Source organism: Hippopotamus amphibius, chromosome 6 (genome assembly GCF_030028045.1).
Source record: "Hippopotamus amphibius kiboko isolate mHipAmp2 chromosome 6, mHipAmp2.hap2, whole genome shotgun sequence".
Classification (NCBI taxonomy): Eukaryota; Metazoa; Chordata; class Mammalia; order Artiodactyla; family Hippopotamidae; genus Hippopotamus; species Hippopotamus amphibius.
Genome location: NC_080191.1, coordinates 151833040 through 151855942, shown reverse-complemented (window position 1 = coordinate 151855942; position 22903 = coordinate 151833040). Strand labels below are relative to the sequence as shown.

At 36.2% G+C, this 22903-nt stretch overlaps 1 protein-coding gene across 3 annotated transcripts in view; it reads right to left on the bottom strand.

Annotated features, from left to right (window-relative positions):
• The window catches only part of NAALADL2 (N-acetylated alpha-linked acidic dipeptidase like 2), a 1304194-nt gene that overhangs the window by 56840 nt on the left and 1224451 nt on the right, over positions 1-22903 (bottom strand). For all 3 annotated transcript variants that reach the window (XM_057737701.1, XM_057737703.1, XM_057737702.1), the window contains one exon: positions 7835-8033. In XM_057737701.1, coding sequence (XP_057593684.1) covers positions 7835-8033 — 199 coding nt within the window. The remainder of the gene's footprint in view (positions 1-7834; positions 8034-22903) is intronic.

The following is a 22903-nucleotide window of genomic DNA, read 5'->3' as shown; positions in this document are numbered from 1 at the left end:
GAAGTTAGAAAAGGTTTCTTATTACAAAAGGGCCACATTCCATCATCTCATCTTATAGATGCAGAAATTAAGCTATAGAGAGATCAAGTGATTTGTCAGATCACAGAATTTTGGTCCGAAAAGGCATCTTAAACCTCTGTAACCCAAATATTCAGATGCTTAGGGCTACCTAGCCTCTTTTAATACCTGCAGTGTTAACTCTTTATGAAGAGTGTTCTGGGCCAAATAGTCTTCCTGCCTTACTCTTCCTCTAACAACTCTTTGTGTCCTGCCTTTTCCTATGATAAACCTTGAACTAGACAGACAGATTATATATATATATATATGTATATATATATATATATATATATACATGCCTAGTGTATGTGTGTATACATACATATACCCAAAAATATGTAGAAATACACACACACTTTTTATTATTATACATATACATTATATGTGCATGCTACAGAAACACTTGTATGTTTTAATATTTGTGTTTCATAGAAAAAATCAATGAAAAACATTTTAAAACAGATGATCCAAAGAAGATAGAGTAGAAGGATGGTGAGCTCACCTCTTCCTCTGTAAAAACCAATATCACAACTAAGTGCTGAACAAGCACTGAAAAAAAAAAATACTGGATCTACCAAAGAAGATACTGTACATCCAAAGACAAAGAAGAAGCCACAATGAGATGGTAGAAGGGGCACAATCATGATAAAATCAAATCCCATACCCACCAGGTGGTGATCCACAAATTGGAAAATGATTATATCACAGAAGTTCTCCCACAGAAGTGAAAGTTCTGAGCCCCACATCAGGCTCCCCAGCCTGGGCGTCTGGCAGTGGGAGGAGGAGCCACCAGAGAATCTGGCTTTGAAGGCTAGAGGGGTTGGATCACAGGACTGGGGGAGACAGAAACTCCAGTCTTGGAGAGTGCATAAAGGGTTCTCTGAGCACAAGGACCCAGGGAAAAAACCAGTAACCTCATAAGAGCCTGGGTCAGACCTACCTGCTAGTATTAGAGGGTCTCCTGGGGAGGTGGGGGGTGGCTGTGGCTCACTGCAGGGACAAGGACATTGGCAGCAAAAGTTCTGGGGAGTACGCATTGGTGTGAGCCCTCTTGGAGGCTTCCATTTTCTCACCAAGACCTGGTCCCACACAACAGTATGTAGGCTTCAGTTCTATGATGCCTAAGGCCAATCAACAGAGCAGGAACACAGCCCCAGCTATTGGCAGACAAGCTGCTTGGAGTCTTCCTGAGCAAACAGCTGCCTGCTTATAATGCCCCTTGACACAGCCATGCCCACCTAAGGGACAAGACCCAGCTCCATCCATCAATGAGCAGGAACTAATCCCTCCCACCAGGAAGCCTGCACAAGCCTCTTAGACTCATCCACCAGAGGGCAGACAGAAGAAGCAAGAAGAACTACAACCCTGCAGCCTGTAGAAGAGAAACCACAATCACAGGAAATTAGACAAAATGAGATGGTGGAGGAATATGTCCCAGATGAAGGAACAAGACAAAATCCCAGAACAATAACTAAGTGAAGTGGAGATAGGCAACCTACCCTCCAAAAAAGAATTCAGAGGAATGATGGTAAAGATGATCCAAAATCTCAGGAAAAAAATGGAGGCACAGATCAAGAAAATACAAGAAATGTTTAATAAAGACCTAGAACTAAATAACACACACAGATAAACAATACAGTAACTGAAATGAAAAATAAACTAGAAGGAATCAACAGCAGAATAACTGAGGCAGAAAAATGGATAGTGAGCTGGAAGACAGAATGATGGAATGATGGAAATCACTGCCATGGAACAGAATAAAGGAAAAAAAATGAAAAGAAGTGAGGACAGCCTAAGAGAACACTTGGGCCATATTAAATTCACCAGCATTCGCATTATAGGGGGTCCCAGAAGGAGGTGAGAGGGAGAAAGGATCTGACAAAATATTTGAAGAGATAATAGCTGAAAACTTCCCCAACATGGAAAAGGAAACAGTCACCCAAGTCCAGGAAGCACAGAAAGTCCCAGGCAGGATACACCCAAGGAGGAACATGCTGAGACACACAGCAATCAAACTGACAAAAAATTAAAGACAAAAATGCTAAAAGCAACAAGGGAAAAGCAACAAACAACATACAAGAGAATTTCCATAAGGTTACCAGCTGATTTGTCAGCTCAAACTCTGCAGGCCAGCAGGGAGTGGCATGATATATTTAAAGTGATGAAAGGGAAGAAGCTACAACCAAGAATGCTCTATCCAGCAAGGCTCTCATTCAGCTTTGACAGAGAAATTAAAAGATTAATAGACAAGCAAAAGCTTAGAGAATTCAGCACCACCAGACCAGCTTTGCAACTAGTGCTAAAGGAACTTATCTAGGCAGAAAAGGCCACAACTAAAAATAATAAAATTACAAATGAAAAAGCTCATTGATAAAGGCCAACACACACTAAATGTAGGAAATCATCCACACACAAATATGATACCAAAGCCAGCAATTGTGTGAAGAGGAAAAAACAAATGCAGGACATTGTTTTAAGTTGCTGGTCTCTTAATTTCCAATCTTGTTAATATATAGACTCCAAAACCCCATGGTAACTGTGAACCGAAAATCTACAATAGATACATAAAATGAAAAGGGGACCCAAAGACAGCACTAAAGTTAGGCATGAAATCACAAGACAAGACAACAAAAACACCTACAAATCCAAAATGATTAACAAAATGGTAATAACATACCTATCAATAATTTCCATAAATATAAATGGATTACATGCTCCAACCATAGGACATAGAGTAGCTGAATAGATACAAAAACAAGACCCATATGCTTGTCTTCTTTTTGTATGCTATCTACAAGGGATGCACTTCAGACCTAGAGACACATACAGACTGGAAGTGAGGGGATGGAAAAAGTTATCCCATGCAAATGGGAATCAAAAGAAAGCTGGAGTAGCAAACTCATTATCAGTCACAATAGACTTTAAAATAAAGACTGCTACAAGAGACAAAGAAAGGCACTGTGTAAGGACCAAGGGATGAATCCAAGAAAAAGATTTAACAATTGTAAATATATATACACCCTTATATATTGAGGTGCTCAATACATAAGGCACCTCAATATATAAGGCAAATACTAACAGACATAAAAGGAGAAATAAACAGTAACACAATAATAGTAGGGGACTTTAACATCCCACTGTCATCAATGGACAGACCATCCAGAAAGAAAATCAGTAGAGAAACACAGACCTTAAATGACACATTACATCAGATGGACTTAATTGATATTTTCAGAGCATTCCATCCAAAAGCAGCAGAATACATATTCTTCTCAAGTGCACATGGAACATTCTCTAGGATTGATCACCTACTGGGCCACAAAACAAGCCTCAGTAAATTTAAGAAAACTGAAATCATATCAAGCCTAGGGTCTGACTACAACAAAATGAGATTAGAAATTTACCCCTGGAAAAAAACTGCAAAAAAAACCCCAAAACACAAACATGTGTAAGTTAAAGAAGATGCTACTAAACAATAATGGATCACTGAAGAAATCAAAGAGGATGTCAAAAAATACCTAGAGACAAATGAAAACAAAAGCACAATGATCCAAAAACCTATGAGATGTAGCCAAAGCAGTTCCAAGAGGGAAGTTTATAGCAGTACAACCTTACCTCAGGAAACAAGAAAAATCTCAAATAAACAACCTAACCTTACACCTAAATCAACTTAATAAAGAAGAACAAGTAAAACCCAAATTTAGTAGAAGGAAAGAAATCATAAAATCGTAGTAGAAATAAAATGAAATAGAGACAAAGAAAATAATAGGAAAGCTCAACGAAACTAAAAGCTGATTCTTTGAAAAGATAAACAAAATTGATAAACCTCTAGGCATACTCTTCAAGAAAAAGATAGAGGATTCAAATCAATAAAATTAGAAATGAAAAGAAATTACCGTGGACACCATTGAAATACAACGGATAATGAGAGACTACTACAAGCAACTCTATGCCAATAAAATGGACAGCCTAGAAGACATGGACAAATTCTTAGGTACAATCTCCCAAGATTGAACTGGGAAGAAATAGAAAATATGAACAGATCAGTCACAAGTACTGAAATGGAAACTGTAATTTAAAAACTCCCAACAAACAAAAGTCCTGGATCAGATGACTTTACAGGTGAATTCTACTAAACAGAGGAGAGTTAACATGTATCCTTCTGAAACTCCTCCAAAAACTTGTAGAACAAGGAACACCCCCAACCTCATTCTATGAGGCCACCATCACCCTGATACCAAAACCAAAGATATCACAAAAAAGAAAATTACAGGCTGATTGAACATAGATGCACAAATCCTCAACAAAATACTAGCAAACAGAATCTAACAATGCATTGAAAGGATCACACTCCATGATCAAGTGGGATTTATCCCAGGGATGCAAGGCTTTTTCAATATCTGCAAATCAATCAATGTGATACACCACACCAACAAATTGAAGAATAAAAACCATCTGATAATCTCAGTAGATGCAGAGAAAGCTTTTGACAAAAGTCAACACCCATTTATGATAAAAACTCTCCAGAAAGGGGGCATAGAGGGAGAGTACCTCAACATAATAAAGGCCATATATGATAAACCTACAGCTAACATCATATTCAACATTGAAAAGCTGAAAGTTTTCCTCCAAGATCAGGAACAAGACAAGGATGTCCACTCTCACCACTTTTATTCAACATGGTTTTGGAAGTCCTAGCCATGCAATCAGAGAAGAAAAAGAAATAGAGTCCAAATAGGAAAAGAAGTAAAACTTTCAGTGTCTGCAGATGACATGATACTATACACAGAAAATCCTCAAGATGCTACCAGAAAACTACTAGAGCTCATCAATAAGTTAGGTAAAGTTGCAGGATACAAAATAAATACAAAGAAATCTCTTGTATTTCTATACAGTAAGAATGAAAGATCAGAAAGAGAAATTAAGGAAACAATCCCATTTACCATCATATCAAAAATAATAAAATACCTCAGAATAAACCTACCTAAAGAGGCAAAAGACCTGTATTCCAGAAACTATAAAACTGATGAAAGAAATCAAAGATGACACAAACAGATGGAAAGATACACTCTGTTCTTGGATTGGAAGAATCAATACTGTCAAAATGACTATACTACCCAAGGCAATCTACAGATTCAATGCAATCCTCATCAAATTACCAATGGCATTTTCCACAGAACTAGAACAAAAAAAATCTTAAAATTTATATGGAAGCAAAAAAGGCTCCAAATAGCCAAAACAATCTTGAAAAAGAAAAATGGAGTTAAAGGAATCAGGTGCCCTGTCATCAGACTATACTATAAAGCTATAGTCTTCAAAACAGTATTGTACTGGCACAAAAACAGAAATATAGATCAATGGAACAGGATAGAAAGCCTGGAAATAAACCCACACACCTATGGTTAATCAATCTACTACAAAGGATGCAGGAACATGCAATGAAAAGAAAAGACAGTCTCTTCCATAAGTGGTGCTGGGAAAACTGTGCAGCTACATGTAAAAGAATGAAATTAGAGCAGTCCCTAACATCCTACACAAAAATAAACTCAAAATGGATTAAAGACCTAAATGTAAGACTGGATACTATAAACTCTTAGAGGGAAACATAGGCTGAACACTCTTTGACATAAATCACAGCAAGCCCTTTTTTGATCCACCTCCTAGAGTAATTGAAATTAAAACAAAAATAAATAAATGGGACCTATTTAAACTTAAAAGTTTTTGCACAGCACAGGAAACCATAAATAAAACAAAAAATCAATCCACCAATTGGAAGAAAATGTGACTGATAAGGGATTAATCTCCAAGATTTACAAACAGCTTATGCAGCTCAATATCAAAAAAAAAAAAAAAAAAACACCCAATCAGAAAATGGGCAGAAGACCTAAATAAGCATTTCTCCAAAAAAACACATAAAGGTGGCCAAGAAGCACATGAAAAGATGCTCAACATCACCAATTATTTAGTAGAGAAAGGCAAATCAAAACTACAATGAGATATCACCTCACATCAGTCAGAATGGCCATTATCAAAAAGTCTACAAACAATACATGCTGGAGAGGGTGTGGAGAAAAGGGAACCCTCCTACCCTGTTGGTGAGAATGTGAATCGGTATAGCCAATACAGAGAACAGTAAGGAAGTTCCTTATGAAGCTAAAAATAGAGCTAGCTTATGATCCAGCAATCCTATTCCTTTGCATATACCCAGACAAAATTATAATTCAAAGAGATACATGCACCCCTATGTTCATAGCAGCACTGTTCACAATAGCCAAGACATAAGAACAATCTAAATGTCCTTCAACAGAGCAATGGATAAAGAAGATGTGGTGCATGGATTATTACTCAGCCATTAAAAAGAATGACATAATGTCATTTGTAGCAACATGGATGGACATGGAAATTATCATACGAAGTGAAGTAAGTCAGAGAAAGACAAATATCATATGATATCACTTATATGTGGAATCTAAAAAAAAAGATACAAATGTACTTATTTACAAAACAAACAGACTCACAGACTTAGAGAACAAACTTGTGGTTATCAGGGGTGAAGGGTCAGGGGAGGGATAGATTGGGAGTTTTGGACTGACATGTACACACTACCACATTTAAAGAGAGAACCAACAAGAACCTACTGTATAGCACAGGGAATGCTGCTCAATACTCTGTAATAACCTAAGTGGGAAAATAATTTGAAAAAGAATAGGTACATGTATACGTATAACTGAATCACTTTGGTGTACACTTGAAACCAGCACATTGTCAATCAATTTTACTCCAAAATAAATAAAATGAAAAAAACATTTTTAGTAAAGTGGGAGACAGGACATTCTCTGAAGTCTGCTCTACTAATTTGGCAAGTAATTTAGCCTTTTGGATCCCAGTTTCTCCATCTATAAAATGGGGACACCAAGAGTACCTAATCCATTGGCCCTTTTGCCAGAATTAAATTAATTAATGGGTATAAAGTGTTTAACATAGTTTCTGAGACACATTAAGTAGTCAATAAATGTTACCTATTAAAACATTTTTTAAACATGTTATAATCTTTTAAACTCTACTTTCCCTCTTTGTTTAATTTCTACTATTTCTGGAACCTCAAAAACTAGTATGTATTTGTATCATCTTCTAAGAGCCTAAATTGAGTCCCTCATCTATATGAAAATTGTTTTATTAAAATATTTGTTAAAATTGTTAAAATGTTTTCAGAAATCACTCTATTATGACTCTGTAATCAAATATGTATAATCCCCTGGTTGTTCCAAGATTCCTGTAAATTCCACTCTCCCCTGAATATTAAACATATTTAATCCCCTCTTAAAATGTAGTTTCTAGAATTAAATATGATGCTCTAGAAGCTGACTTACTAGGACAATAACATAGGCTCATCTCCTGATTCATTCAAGAACGTTTATTTCTCCCAATACAACCTTCATTTGGTTTTCCAGTAGCAGTATCACATTTGATTCATGTTGACACTAATGTAAAAAAAAATTCTCAGTCATGTTCTATGTGATACTGCTAAAAAGTATCATATAGATATAGATAACATCTATATCTACAGATATTATCTACAGATATAAAGAAAAATAAAGTTTTCTTTATTCTCTATGCAGTTGAGCTTTGCTTGGGGGAAGAGATGGTCCTCAAATTGTAGATATAATAACTGCTTCATGTTAAAAAAAAAAGTGTTATATTCACAGAAGGTACATATTCTGAAAGTTAAATATTTAATTGAAAGGCATAAAGTACCAATTGTGAGCACACGTCCTACCTGTAAAACCCTGGTGGTGCATGCTGTACCAGGAAGCTCTTCTCCATGCCTTGGAGAACGTCATTCAGCATCCGCACACGGATGGGAGCTCTTTCTTTGGGGTCATTAGCAGGACGCATCTCATCTGACTGAAAGAGTTCAGCACTGTCCCGCAGGCGTGAGCCCAGCACTAGCAGTTGGGGGGTGTTGGGTTGATCACCTGGTAAAGATAAATGGGCCAATCTCAGAAGAGACAATCTCAAAGGTACAAAATAAACACTTTGTAATCATGATGTCAAAAGGAAGATTCACCATCAATTGAACTTTTATAGTCTTTCCACCAAAAATATTCTGGCTAAACACAGGCTACTAAGAGTATTAAATTTATTATTATTACTACTACTACTACTACTACTAATTACTGCTAATAATAATACCAGTAAGTAGAAACTGATTGTTGAGAGACTGCAATGTTCCTGACGCTGTGAAGCCCTCCACACAATTATTTAATATTCACCAAACCTTGTTTTGGCATGTTTATTTCATAGAAGCTGAGAATTAATTAAGGTAAGCAAACTGCCACAGATCATCAAACAAGTAAATGACAAGTAAGAATTAGAAGCCTGAGCCTTCTGACTCAAAAATTCATGCTCTCTTAATGGAGTATCCTACATTTCAGGAAAAAAAATTGTAAAAGGAATTGTTATCTTCCTTTCTGAGAACATGAGATATGTTACCCTATGTTGTTGCGTGTCCACTGGGCTCTTTTTGCTTTGATAGACTTTGTTCCTGTAATTTGAAGTTGAAATACTTTGATTTGAAAATACACTAAAACCTATCCTATGTAATGTTTGTATTGTTTTGTTTTCCAGCTATTTTTTCCCCAGTTGTCTGTGTAACTTACTGGAAGTCATTCTGATATGAATGGTTTTAGCAAAAAGACCACAGGATGTTCCTTTGACAAAGGGAAAAGTTTGCATTGGATAGTAATTACAGCTGCCAGATCCTGGAGCCAGACCACTTGAGTTCAAATCCCTGCTCTACCACTTACTAGCTGTGTGATGTTAGGCAAGTTCCTGAGCCTCAGTGTCTTCATCTGTGAAATGAACATTATAATAGCACCTGCTTTATAAATTTGTTAATGAGTTAAATGATTAATGCTTGTAAAGTACTCCCCTACAGGTAGGCAGTTCCTAGCTGGTGTTTAAACTTGTTTAAAAAGCATTCTTTTATCATACCTTGAGGGGGCCTTCCATCATCATCTTCTTCCAGATAGTCTCACCACTAGAGGCTATCTTTGGGTGAGGCAACAGTCAGTGGTGTCATTCCCAGACTAGATACAACTGACTCCAACAAGGTCAGTGCTGTACTATGGAGGATTACTTCACGTCAAGGTAGTGAGATGAGCATGGACCTGGTAAATCTCATCTGGCAACCCTGAGAGCATGGCACTGAGATAAGCAGGTGGAAGATTGGAAAGAGACTTTATGGGACCTTCACTTGGGGAAGTCTCAGCAAAAGAGAAAGTTCACAAAGGAACTCTCTCTCCAAGTGAAGTCTAAGGGTCACCAGCTCCCCAGACACCTGGTCCTTATGAAAACACAGATTCCCAAACCTGCTGAATTTCTCTATGGCCCAGGAATCACAATTTCAACATACTACTCAGATTATTCCTTACATCTTAAAGTTTAAGAAGCATCATAGAGAGGTTATGTGCTAAAAATATGAAAACTAGATTAGAATTATAACTGTGGTATAAAATATCTGTCATAGAATTACCAATCCTTAATATAGATCTTTATTTTCTCTCACCTTCATTTTATGGGGATGATTTTATATGTCAATTTCATTATAGCTCAGCATAGTTCTGACACTCAATAATTGTTTATTGAATAAACAAAGTAAATTCAATAGTTTTTTTAGAAAAACCAATAAAAAATGAAAACTGTGTAAAGAAATATGGTTTTTATAAGGGCTACAAAGAGAGAGCCTTCTTTGTAGCTAGCTCTCTGTTCACTGAAATTAACAATATAAATAAAATCAATTGTAGGAGTTAACAGGGTTTTGGCATTTTGATGTTTTTCAAGTGTGTTCCACATTCATTAATAACCTTGTTTGATTTCACACCAAAACTTGAGGATGCAAGAGGAGATATTTTTGCTCATTGAGAAAAATCTAGCCTCTTAACAATAATAATAATGGCATTTTATGAAGATATGGTTTATCCTAAATTATAATTTTAATATATGGAAAACTTATAGAAAATATCTATTTGCACAAGGATAGAATAAGATGGATAAGGCACATTTGGGTTATACTAGAATTGAAAGACTGAATAAGAGAAAAAACAAGTTTGACATCCTTAAGAGTCTTCCATTTAAGAAAGAAAAATCTCTTCTGATCTAACATACACTACAGAATTGAAGACATTACCACTGAACCAAGTGAGACAAATTGTACCATTCTACCTTATTTAGCTTTAAATGAATTTATCTTTCATGATGGTGCTGGTGGAGAAAATTGACAGCTTTAGGAACTGGCTTGTTCTAGAAAGGACCCTGATAGTGGAAACCTGCCACCACAGCATACCCTATGCATTACTTCAAGGATATGAGGTTACAGACTGAAAAATAGCTTTACTTCCAATGTTCGCTCAATCTTTTTGATATTTAACTGATGTTCCAAAGGTTCCTAGTAGCCATTTCTGTGACCCCAAATGACTATCCCTTTGTGATCCTTAGGATAACTACTAGAATGTCAGCTCTGTGAGGGAAGAGATTTTTGTTTGTTTCATTCACTGCCATTTCCCCAGCACCTAAAACTGTGCCTGGCAAGTCATTTAATGTATGAATATGTGAATTATGTACTGTGATCATAGCATTATGGCATCTGCAATATTTTTAGCCTTATCTACATTGTTCCTCCTTTCCTTGACCAAAAAGAACCCACACAATCAGCAAATGTTTTCTCTCTCTTTGCATCTTCATATCCAAGCATAATACCTGATATACGGTAGTCAGTTACTAAACATCTTTTGAGTATACATTGAATTATAAGATAATGTCTTGTTTGAGATGCATTATTATATTAAATTATGCCTACAAACTCACTCAGGAAGATATTTAGTGCATGGTGAGCATCAAAAAATGTTATTGCCTTTGTTCTCTTGCTAAATATCAATAATAGTTGCAATCAAAAGGAAAAAATTAAGAAGCAGCAGCTATTTTAGGGTAATGGTAGTTTAAGTTTAAACAGAATTAAAATATGTCCTACCAATAAACCCCCTCCTCAAACTAAGACTATATAAAGCTTCATTTAAGGCACAGTGAATGTCAGAGAACAGAGAACTAACTGAGGCTCTTAATAGTTAAGGTTTGATAAGTAATAAGTCCGTTTGACCAAAGAAAATGAACTGGGAGCTAGGGATTTCTCTCAGAGAGGATAAATACAATTATCTTGAAGTTATATGTAGTACATGGAGTCTAAAGACCAAGGACTTGGGATCAAAAAATGTAAGAGCCTGGTTTAATTACTATCAATGTGGACTTGGACAGATTGCTTAATACTGATATGCCTCAGCTTCCTTTGGGAAAATGGTCACTCTACTTTCTAAGCACTGAAATCACTATATAAACACAAGTTACTATTATCAGAGTACACAAACACAAATTAGTACCACCTCGCTTAAGGCATGCACAAAATACTGTAACAGCTTTACTAATGATTTTATTCTCAGAGACATTAATTCTTATCACTTCCCGCAGCTCATGCCATCCCTCCCTACAAATGTATCATAATTCTCCCCATATGCACTTTAATAAGGATTCCCAATGTTATTTTGCAGTGCCTGTGAATCTGGAGCCAGTTTTTCTTCCCATGGGCTGGCATTTCAAACCTCTGAAGAACAAGAAAAGAGATAAAGGGTAAAAGAACTAGGGAGCAACCAAGATGGCAGAGTAGTAGGACATGAAGCTCACCTTCTCTCACAAATACATCAAAAATACATCTACATGTGGAATGATTCTCACAGAATATCTACTGAACCCTGACAGAAGACCTCAGACTGCTAAAAGGGTAAGAAAATCTCCATGTAATTGGGTAGGAAGAAAAAGAAAAAGAAAGAAAGGTAGAAAGGAATTGGGTCTGGACCTGCACCCCTGGGAGAGAGCTGTGAAAGAGGAAAGGTTCCTGCAACTGGAGAAGCTCCCTCACTGGCAGGGAACATCAGCTGGGACAGAAGGGGAGCTTCAAAGCCTTGGAGGAGAGTGCAGCAGCCTGTTTAGGGCAGTCAGAGCAGAAGAAGAACTGCACAAATGGTCAGTGCTGCCACCCTGCACTCCCCAGCCTAACATGCATGTCCATCAGTGCTGGCAGGGGCTGAGTGCTGGAACTTGGGCTTTGGAGATCAGAACTGAGGAGAGAACTGAGGTTGGTTGTGTGGAGACAGACTGGGTGGGGTGGGGGGAGCTGGAATCTAGTGCAACCACAGCTGAGGGTGTACTTGGAGGAAGCCTGGGCCATCTTATAGGTCAGCTGCAAGTTTGGGAGGCATGGGAAGGTCAGGGAAGAGATTGTACCCTTTTCACCTGTGCCTGCATGGTCTCCAGGGGTGATTGTGAGCTGCCATCACTACCAACCTGGATGCCAGGGGTGGTCACAGGCCACTGGTGCCTCCCTCCTGAACCCCAGGATTGGTCATGCGCTGCCTCCACCCCCATCACATGCTCTGGGGGTGTGCCTGAACCACTACTGCTGCCTCCATTGAGAACCCCAGGACTGGGCACCAGCCACTGCATCTGCACACCCCCCTATAAGGGGATAATGCCCAGCACATGCTGAGGAAAGAGGCGACAGTCATCCATACTAAAAACAGCCCTTGCACCAAATGTACTAAACCCACACAAGTTACACAGGGATGCCTCCACACATAAATAGCCCTCCAAGACCACAGTAGATAATTGTTTCTCCTAAACTCACAGAATAAGAGAAATATAAGTACAATGAAGAAACAGAGGAACCACTCCCAGTTAAAAGATGAAGAGAATTCCCCTGAAAGAACAAACAATGAAACAGACCTCTACAGTCTAATAAACACCAAATTCAAGAAGGGGAAAATGAAAATACTGAAGGAATCAAGAAGGGCTATCAAGAAAAATGCAGAGTATTGTAAAAAGGAATTAGAAACTATAAAGAGGAAACAAGAAAAATTAGAAAATTCATTTGTAGAGATGAAAGCTGAGCTAGATGCAATGAATAGTAGAAGAAATAATGCAGAAGAATGAGTAAGTGACCTGGAAGATAGAATAATGGAAGTCACCCAATCAGGACAAAAGACAGAAATCCAAATGAATAATAAAGCAATATAAGAGACCTATGGGATAATATAAAGCATACCAATCTAAGCATAATAGGGATTCCAGAAGGGGAAGAGAAAAGGGGATCAAAAATGTATTTAAAGAAATTATGGCTAAAAACTTCCCAAATCTAAAGAAGGACACAGATATCCAGGTACAGGAAGCACAGAGGGACCCAAACAAGATAAACCTAAACAGACCTACACCAAGACACATTATAATAAAAATGGCAGAAGTTAGAGGATTCTAAAGGCAGCAAGAGAAAAAGAGTTAATTACAAGGGAACCCCCATAAGGCTATCAGCTGATTTCTCCTCAGAAATGTTGCAGGCCAGAGGGGAGTGGCAAGATATATTCAAAGTCCTGAAATGGAAAAATTTGCAACCTAGGATACTCTACCCAGCAAGATTATCATTTAGAATAGAAGGAAAGATAAAAAATTTCTCAGACAAGCAAAGACTAAAAGAATACAGCTATACTAAACCTATCCTAAAGGAAATATTGAAAGGTCTTTCTCTAAATAGAAAGTAAGAATCTATAGGAAAAAGAAAATTACAATTGGAAAATAAATCACTTAAATAAGCCAGTATGCAGATTAAAAAAGAACCAAAAAGTTTTCTGTGAAAGTGATGATAACCACAATGAACATGCAATAGATTCACTAAAACCAAAAAGAAGAGAACATAAGTATAATGCAAAAGAAAATCATTAAATGACAAAAGGGAAACAGAAAAGGAAGGGACAAAGAATAAATGTAAAATCAATGGGAAACAATGTTTAAAATGCCAATAAATACATATCTGTCAATAACTACTGTAAATGTCAATGGACTAGATGCTCTAATCAAAAGACCCAGAGTGGCAGAGTGGATTAAAAAAACAAGAGTCTACAATATGCTGCCTGCAAGAGACCCACTTTAGGGCAAAAGACACACATAGATTGAAAGTGAGGAGATGGAAAAAATATTTCATGCAAATGGAAATGACATGAAAACAGGGGTCACAATACTCATATCAGACAAAATAGACTTTAAAACAAAGGCCATAAAGAAAGATAAAAAAGGACACTGTATAATGATAGAAGGATCAATACAAGAAGAGAATTTTACACTCATCTAATATAGGAACACCCAAATACATAAAATACATACTAACCAACATAAAGGGAGAAATTGACAGGAATGCAATAATAGTAGGAGACTTTAATACCTCACTCACATCAATGGACAGATCTTTGAGAAAGAGAATCAATAAGGCAAAAGAGATCATAAATGACACAATAGAACAGTTAGACTTAATTGATATTTTCAGGACATTACATCCAAAAAACCCAGAATACACATTCTTTTCAAGTTCACATGGAATATTCTCTAGGATTGATCACATACTAGGGCACAAAACAAGCCTCAATAAATCTGATAGTACAGAAATTATCTCAAGCATCCTTTCTGACTACAATAGCATAAAGCTAGAAATTAACCACAGAAAAAGAAATGAGAAAAAAACTACATGGAGGCTAAATAACATGCTGCTAAAAAACTGAGTCAATGATGAAATCAAAGAGGAAATTCAAAAATCTTGAGACAAATGACAAAGAAAACACAACCATACAAAATGTATGGGATGAAGCAAAAAGAGTTCTTAGAGGGAAGTTCATAGTGATACAGGCCTTCCTCAAAAAGCAGGAAAACTCTCCAAAAAAAACCCAGCCTAACCTACTACTTAAAAGAATTAGAAAAAGAACAAACAAAACCAAAAGTCAGAAGAAGGAAGGAAATAATAAAGATCAGAGAGGAAATAAATAAAACAGAGATTTAAAAAATAGAAAAAAATCAATAAAACCAAGAGTGGGTTCTTTGAAAGGATAAACAAGATTGACAAGTGTCTGGCCAGGCTCACCAAGAAGAAAAGAGAGAACCCAAATAAAATAAGAAATGAAAAAGAAGACATAATAACTGATACCACAGAAATACAAAAAACCATAAGGGAATACTATGAACAATTATATGTCAACAAATTCAACAACCTAGAAGAAATGGACAAATTTCCAGAAACATATAGGCTGCCAGAATTGAATTAAGAATAAATAGATAATTTGAACAAACTGATCACTAGAAGTGAAATAGAATCTGTAATTTAAAGACTATCCTTCTCAAATTCTTCCAAAAAATTAAAGAGGGGGAAACACTCCCAAAGACATTCTATGGAGCCACCATCACCCTGATACCAAAACCAGACAAAAGACACCACCAAAAAAGAAAATTACAGGCCAATATCTTTGATGAATATAGATGTAAAAATTCTCAATAAAATATTAGCAAATGAAATCCAACAACACATAGAAAAGATCATATACCAAGACGAAGTGGGATTCATACCAAGTTCACAAGGAAGATTCAACATATACGAATCAGTCATACACCACATAAGCAAAAGACAAAAACCACATGATCATCTCAATAGACACAGAAAAAGCCTTTGACAAAATTCAACATCCATTCATGATAAAAATTCTTCCAATGTGGGTATAGAGGGAATATATCTCAAGACAGTAAAAGCTACTCATGACAAACTCACACCCAATATAATACTCAATGGTGAAAAGCTGAAAGCCTTCCTGCTAAAATCTGGAACAAGAAAAAGATGCACACTCTCACCTCTTCTATTCAATATAGTACTGGAGTTCTAGTCACAGCAATCCAAAAAAAAAAAAAAAGAAAAAAAAAGAAAAAGAAAAGAAAGAAAAGAAATAAAAGGTATCCAAATTGGAAGGGAAGAGGTAAAATTGTCACTATATGCAGATGATATGATACTACATATAGAAAACCCTAAAGACTCCACACAAAAACTACTAGAGGTGGTCAACAAATTAAGCAAGGTAGCAGGATACAAGATTAACATACAGAAATCAGTTGTATTTCTTTACACCAACAATGAAATATCAGAAAGGGAATGTAAAACAAAACAAAGCAAAACAAAAAAGCCCAATACCTTTTAAAGTCACAACCCCCAAAATAAAATACTTAGGAATAAACCTGACCAAGGAGGTGAAAGACTTACATGCTAAGAACTATAAAACATTAATAAAGGAAATTGAAGATGTTTCAAACAAATGGAAAGGTATCCTATGCTCTTGGTTTGGAAGAATTAATTTTGTTAAAATGGCCATACTACCCAATGCAATCTACAGATTTAACATGATGCCTATCAAATTATCCATGACATTTTCACAGAACTAGAAAAAATAATCCTAAGATTCATATGGAAACTTAAAAGGCCCAGAATTTTTAAAGCAAACTTGAGGGAAAAGAATGAAGCAGGAGGCATAACCCTCCTAGATTTCAGACAATACTACAAAGCTACTGTAATCAAAACAGCATGGTATTGGCACAAAAACAGACATATGGATCAATGGAACAGAATAGAGAGCCCAGAAATAAACCCACACAACTACAGTCAATTAATCTTTGACAAAAGAGACTAGAATATGTTGTACAATGGGGAAAAGACAGTCTTTTCAGCAAGTGGTGTTGGAAAACCTGGACAGCCACATGTAAATCAGTGAAGTTAGAATACACTCTCTCACCACACAAAAAAATAAACTCAAAATCGCTTCACTACTTCAATATAAAACATAACATCATAAAACTTCTAGAAGAGAACATAGGCAAAACATTCTCCAACATAAATCTTACCAATGTTTTCTTAAGTCAGTCTCCCAAAAAAATACAAATATAAATAAAAATGAACAAATAAGACCTAATCAAACTTATAAGCTTTTGCACAATGAAGGAAACCATAAACAAAATGAAAAGACATCCTATGAAATGGGAGACAATATTTGCAAATGATGTGATTTCAATTTTCAGAATATACAAACAGTTCTTGTATACTTACAACTCAACAACAACAAAAAACAACCCAATAGAAAAATGGGCAGAAGACTTAAATAAACATTTGTCCAAAGATGAAATACAGATGGCCAAGAGGCACATGAAAAGGTGTTCAACATCACTAATTATCAGAGAAATGCAAATCAAAACTACTATGCAAATCAAAACTACTATGAGGTACCACCTCACGCTAGTCAGAATGGTCATCATTAAAATGTCTTCAAATAACAAATGCTGGAGAGGGTGTGGAGAAAAAGGAACCCTCCTTACATTGTTGATGGGAATGTAAGTTGGTGCAGCCACTGTGGAAAACAGTATGGAGGTTCCTCAGAAAACTAAAAATAGAATTACCATATTGTCCAGCAATCCCACTCCTGGGCATAAACCCAGAGAAAACTATAATTCAAAAAGATACGTGTACCCCTATGTTCACAGCAGCACTATTCACAATAGCCAATTTAAATGTCCATGGACAGAAGAATGGATAAAGAAGATGTGGTACATATATACAACGGAATACTACTCAGCCATAAAAAAAGAATGAAATAATGCTATTTGCAGCAACATAGATGCAACTAGAGGTTATCATTCTAAGTGAAGTCAGACAGAGAAAGACAAATACCATATGATATCACATATATGGAATCTAAAATATTACACAAATGAACCTATCTATGAAACAGAAACAGAATCATGGGCATAGAGAATAGACTAGTGGTTGCCAAGTGGGAGGGGGTGGCAGAGGGATGGATTGGGAGTTTGGGATTAGCAGATGCAAACTGGTATATATAGGATGGATAAACAACAAGGTCCTACTATATAGCACAGGGAACAATATTTAATATCCTATGATAAACCATAATGGAAAAGAATATGAAAAAGAATGTATATATATATATATATATATGTATAACTGAGTCACTCTGACATTTAGCAGTAAATAACATGACACTGTAAATCAACTATACTTTAACAAAAAAAAATTAGACAACCAATCTTTAAAAATGATACTTTTACATCTTTGCTCCATTAGTAATTTTTTATAGCATGGCAGAACATAATATTTTGTGATAAATATTAAATATCGACCTTAATATAATACAAAATTATTGAGACTACCTAGTGAAATTATCTTGATATATTATTCAGGAGACAATTGAAATGTACTTCTAAATTTCAAACAAAAACAGTTTGCGTATTTCTCCATCTCAACGCAAAATACAAATGTTTTTTCCGTGAATACTTATTGAGCCTTATTTTGTGTGTTGTTAAGTACTGGTTCTGTAAAACATATAAGATGGAATCTCTAGTCCTAATAAGTTCCTAATCTAGTTAGAAATAATCCAAAAACAGTGAATAAATAAGTATGAAGTGAAATAAATGCTCATGAGGATGAAGGAAGAGATCATTGTGTATACCAATATTCTAATTAGATCCGAGGGAAGAAGTGAAACTTGAGAGATCATAGAACTACACAGAAATTAAGGGCATCTCTAGCAGAATTCTTTAATGTTCTGGAACTTATGTATATTAAAGCAGTTGAGGTAGGGTGCTCCATCTGGAAACAATATTGATTAGTCTTCCCTTCCTTTCCCTCAGTCCTTGTCCTTCTAGTGGATGAATCCACCTCTAACTTAAACCCTTCCATTTTTCTAGCTTGCTATAGAAAGGACAGAGCTGGATATTATATGCAGTAATAATATTAAGTGAAGAGAAAAAAGGGAGGTGGGAAGGAAGAAGGAATTACCAGTCAGTGGACATGGAGATGGAAATTGAGATCTAGGCAAGCCAATTCAGGAGAAGCTCTAAAATGCACTGGAGGAAACAGATCCCTACTACTCAGAGAATCTCCTGCCTTCTAGCCAACCATCACCCTGAGCTATTCTCAATCAGAAGGCAGGGGTGGGGAGCTGACAGACATATTCAAGCCTTAAATCTCCCACTTAAATGTATACACCCAAGTAAGATTCAAACCCCTTCTGAGGCCATTTCTTAATCTCTAAATTGGTCTTAATCTCAGCTCAGCTCATGGGGTTAGAGTAAGGTTAAATGTCACAATGAATGTAAAGCACTTAGCACATTGCCTGGGGTTTGGGGAGTGACCTCTAAAGTGGCGAAGTGCTTCCCAGAAAACGTGTTCCTCTTGAGGACCCTTGATATAGGATCCTAAAACACCTTCCAACAGTAGATCAGACGCTCCAAGTTATGTAATACACGTCCTATCCACAAGACCTCTAAGGCTTCTGGGTACGATCAATAACTACAATGCTGACTACACCCCTGAACCTACACATGTTCTAACCTGCCAGGGTCTGGGACCTGTACAAACTATCTCCTATCCTGAGGCGCTTCATATCTTGATGAGTTTCCGCTCAGAAACCCATGTGTATTATGTCTGTTCTACAATCTCCTGAACAAATTTAGAACTGTCTTATTTTAAATAATGATTTTACTGCCTACTATTGTGGCCTCTCTTCAAAGTTTTATACTTCAAAATATTTTAGTTTATTTCTATCTTTTGGTTCTGTTTTGTGGCTGTATTTTTAAAAGCCCACTCAATTTCATTTTAAATTAAGAGTAAAATATACTGGTCATACTCTAAAACTATATTTTTATATCAAACAAACATAGCCTTTTACTTTAATAGTATTTCACAGTATCTCTTCTTCTATGGATGAGCTTATCACGGTTTTAAAGGTGCCAACAATTGCACAATCACAGCTTAGACTTCACTGATTTATAGTGACAAGAAAAAGTATGATTTATGTTCTGCATAACACAGCAGTTAAAAGCAGAGTAGAAGATTATTTTGGAGGGAAAATGTATGTTACTTAATGTCATTTTAAAAATATCTTGTGGCATCACTAAAGAGAAGAAAAGAAATTGCCAATATAATTTCAGCCAGGGGAAACAACAATCCTTTATTATCCTACATTTTCTATTCTTCATGCTGCCTTCTTTAGTATGAATCACAATGAATCATCTCAGCTGGTTATTTAAAGAAGTTAAACAAACAAAAATGCAGGTAGAGAATTGTGGGAGCTAGTGTACTGCCGATACTCAAATAATCTAATAGTGATTCTACAATGCATAAATAAAAGGCTATTATTTTAAAAATGAATGTCTGAATACATAGACATCCTTTTTTACAAAGATGCCGAAGTGGCATGTTTAGAAGAATCAGGTTGGCCACTTTTAAAAACAAAGGCAACACATTTAAAGATTATCTTGCATTCTAAGTATTATCCAATGACCCAGGTAGCCAAGGCCGATGGAAATCTAGAAAGACTTTCAATATATTGCATAGAATAGGTTCTCCCAACAATGTCTGTCTGCCTAGCTCAGAAATTGAACCAGGGGCTCTTTTTATGGCTCACAGATGCTGCCACTGTATTATGTTTGGAACTACATGATCTGGCTATTGGCTGCTTTGGAAGAGTGAGCACAAGCTTTCTCGAGTGAATTGAATTAACATGTGGGTTATTTTTTATCACTATTCCTGAGGCAGAAAGTTGGAGTTTCATATTTAATAACACGTGTGAGTTTAATTATGGCTTGGCTAAACCAAGAAACTGGAAAAGAAAAGGCTTTAGTACAATTAATCAACATGAGGGCAAGGGTACTTTATGTTCCATTACAAGCCATGATTAAAAGTATCTTTGTTAAAAAAAGTGACTTTGTAAGTGTTGCCAGTGAGGGAACCCTCATAGCGCCATGGATTGTAGTGCTATCCTGACATGGGCACAGGGTTTTATCCTAAAACTACACTTAGGGAAAAAAACTCACAATACAATAGAGCATTATGATGAGAGACTAAGAAAAGTGATGTCATTAACATATTTCAGTCAATTAGTGACATGTGAAATGCAGACAGTGAAAAGAAAACTTTAAACAGATTTGGATGAAGTGCTCAAAGCAGGGAAGAAAACGATGACCACAAAGGAAAGTTGTAAAGAAAGTAAAGAAAGTATAACTCTGAGGAACGCAAAGGGACACTGTGCTTAGGATAATAATTAAGGAACATTATATAATAAAAGTAAGAGTTCAAAGAGAAATGGGGAGAAAGAAAAACTAGTTCCAGTAGACAAACACTGATATTATGGAGACAATCAGATTTGCTGTAGACCCAGCTGCCTCAAATCCTTTTTTTGGATGCGGTGTGGAATATCAATAAGTGAAATACAATCTTTAATATAGTTATGTAGTCAGAATCCATACAAAAATACAGTGGGGATTAAAACAACATATTTTTAGGAATTTGCACCCAATGAATGGCTAATTTGTTATCAAATTTCTCCATCAATTTTGGCAAGCGAGGTAAGACACTTCTCAGAGAATGCTTCTGAGTTTAAGTTCTTGTCACACAAAAGAATCAGTTCCAGAAATGCTAGTTCAGACCACTAGAAAGCTAGCATGGTTCAGAATTCTCATGGGAACAAAATCTTTCCCTAGAACTGTTTGGATTTTAGATAATCTGCTTTAGATTTCTCAGGGAGAGCACAGGGTGAGGTACCCAGGGTACCCATCCTTTACTATCTACTGGCCAGTCCAGAGTTGAATTGGTGGTCTTTAAAACCAAGACTGGAGACAGATGGGCTGAGGACTAGACTCATGCAATTTATAAAGCACACACTTAATTTTGCAAATTGGGAAATTCACTTTATATTACTCAGAAAGGAAAAAAAAAGACATTAGATGGTCCTAATCACTTGTGATTATAGAAAAAAACCAAAGTGACACTTGAAAATATGAAACTTCAAATCTAGGAGAAATCACTGTGCTTGCCTCAGTGGCATCATCACCTTGAAATAATATCCCTCCTCCTAAAATGAAGTGATTGACGCTAATGAATTATCAAAGCTAAGAAAAAAAGAAAAAAAAGTCAGATCAAATCAGCATTGTCCGTTTTTCAAAGAACAGGGGGAAATGCTGCCAACAGCCATTTTACATTTAGTGAGACAACCAGGAGGTGGCAACAAGCCACACAGTTCGAAATTATATTTCCTGCTGGGTCTGGCTTGAATTAAATAAATGTGTACATAGCCGCATCAAATGAAAATGACTTTTACTTTATTTGGTCATTTGTAGTTTTTACAATCTTGCTAAATAATTAACACCCAGAATTCTGGCAGAGAAAAATAGCGGATATTAAATAAAAAGCATCAGAATTATATAGTTTTTAATTATTTTGAAGTGCTATTTTTGCATTAAAAAGTAGATAAAGTGAGAAACAGTAAACTTAGTTCATTATATGCTCACTCCTTAGTCAGCTTCCGAGTTCAAGGCTGTGGTGGTACTGTACTTATTCTTGACACCTCCCTTTGCCCCCCATAAACTAGCACCATTGCCTTGGATGTGCATTTTCTGGACATACTTTTATTTGTCACAAATACATCTAAAACATCTCAGTTATCTTAGTCACTATTTACACTATATCCCCACGCACCACGAATATTCATTCTCTAACTATTATGTGCTTGGCATTGACCAAATATTAAGAGCCAAGGTCACTCAGTCAAAATGAGCTTTCAAGAACCATCCAATAAATCAACTCAAACAAATTATTCACTGGTAAATTATCCTTCTTTCTAGCAGTTGTGAGAACGATAGAGAATGGTCTGCTGCTACCGTAAACTAGTGTAATAAATAAACAAGATGGCTGGTTGTCAAGGGGTAAAAATTACACCGTTGAAAATGCAATTGGGTTTCAGAGACCTTCATACTTAAACTCTCTGCAGTAAGGAGAAACAGTATTTTATAGTTAGCCTTGAAGGTCATTTTTTTAAAACTGTAATTGAGAACTTAAGACTAATCACCATTAACTGTCATAGCAAAATAAGAAAAT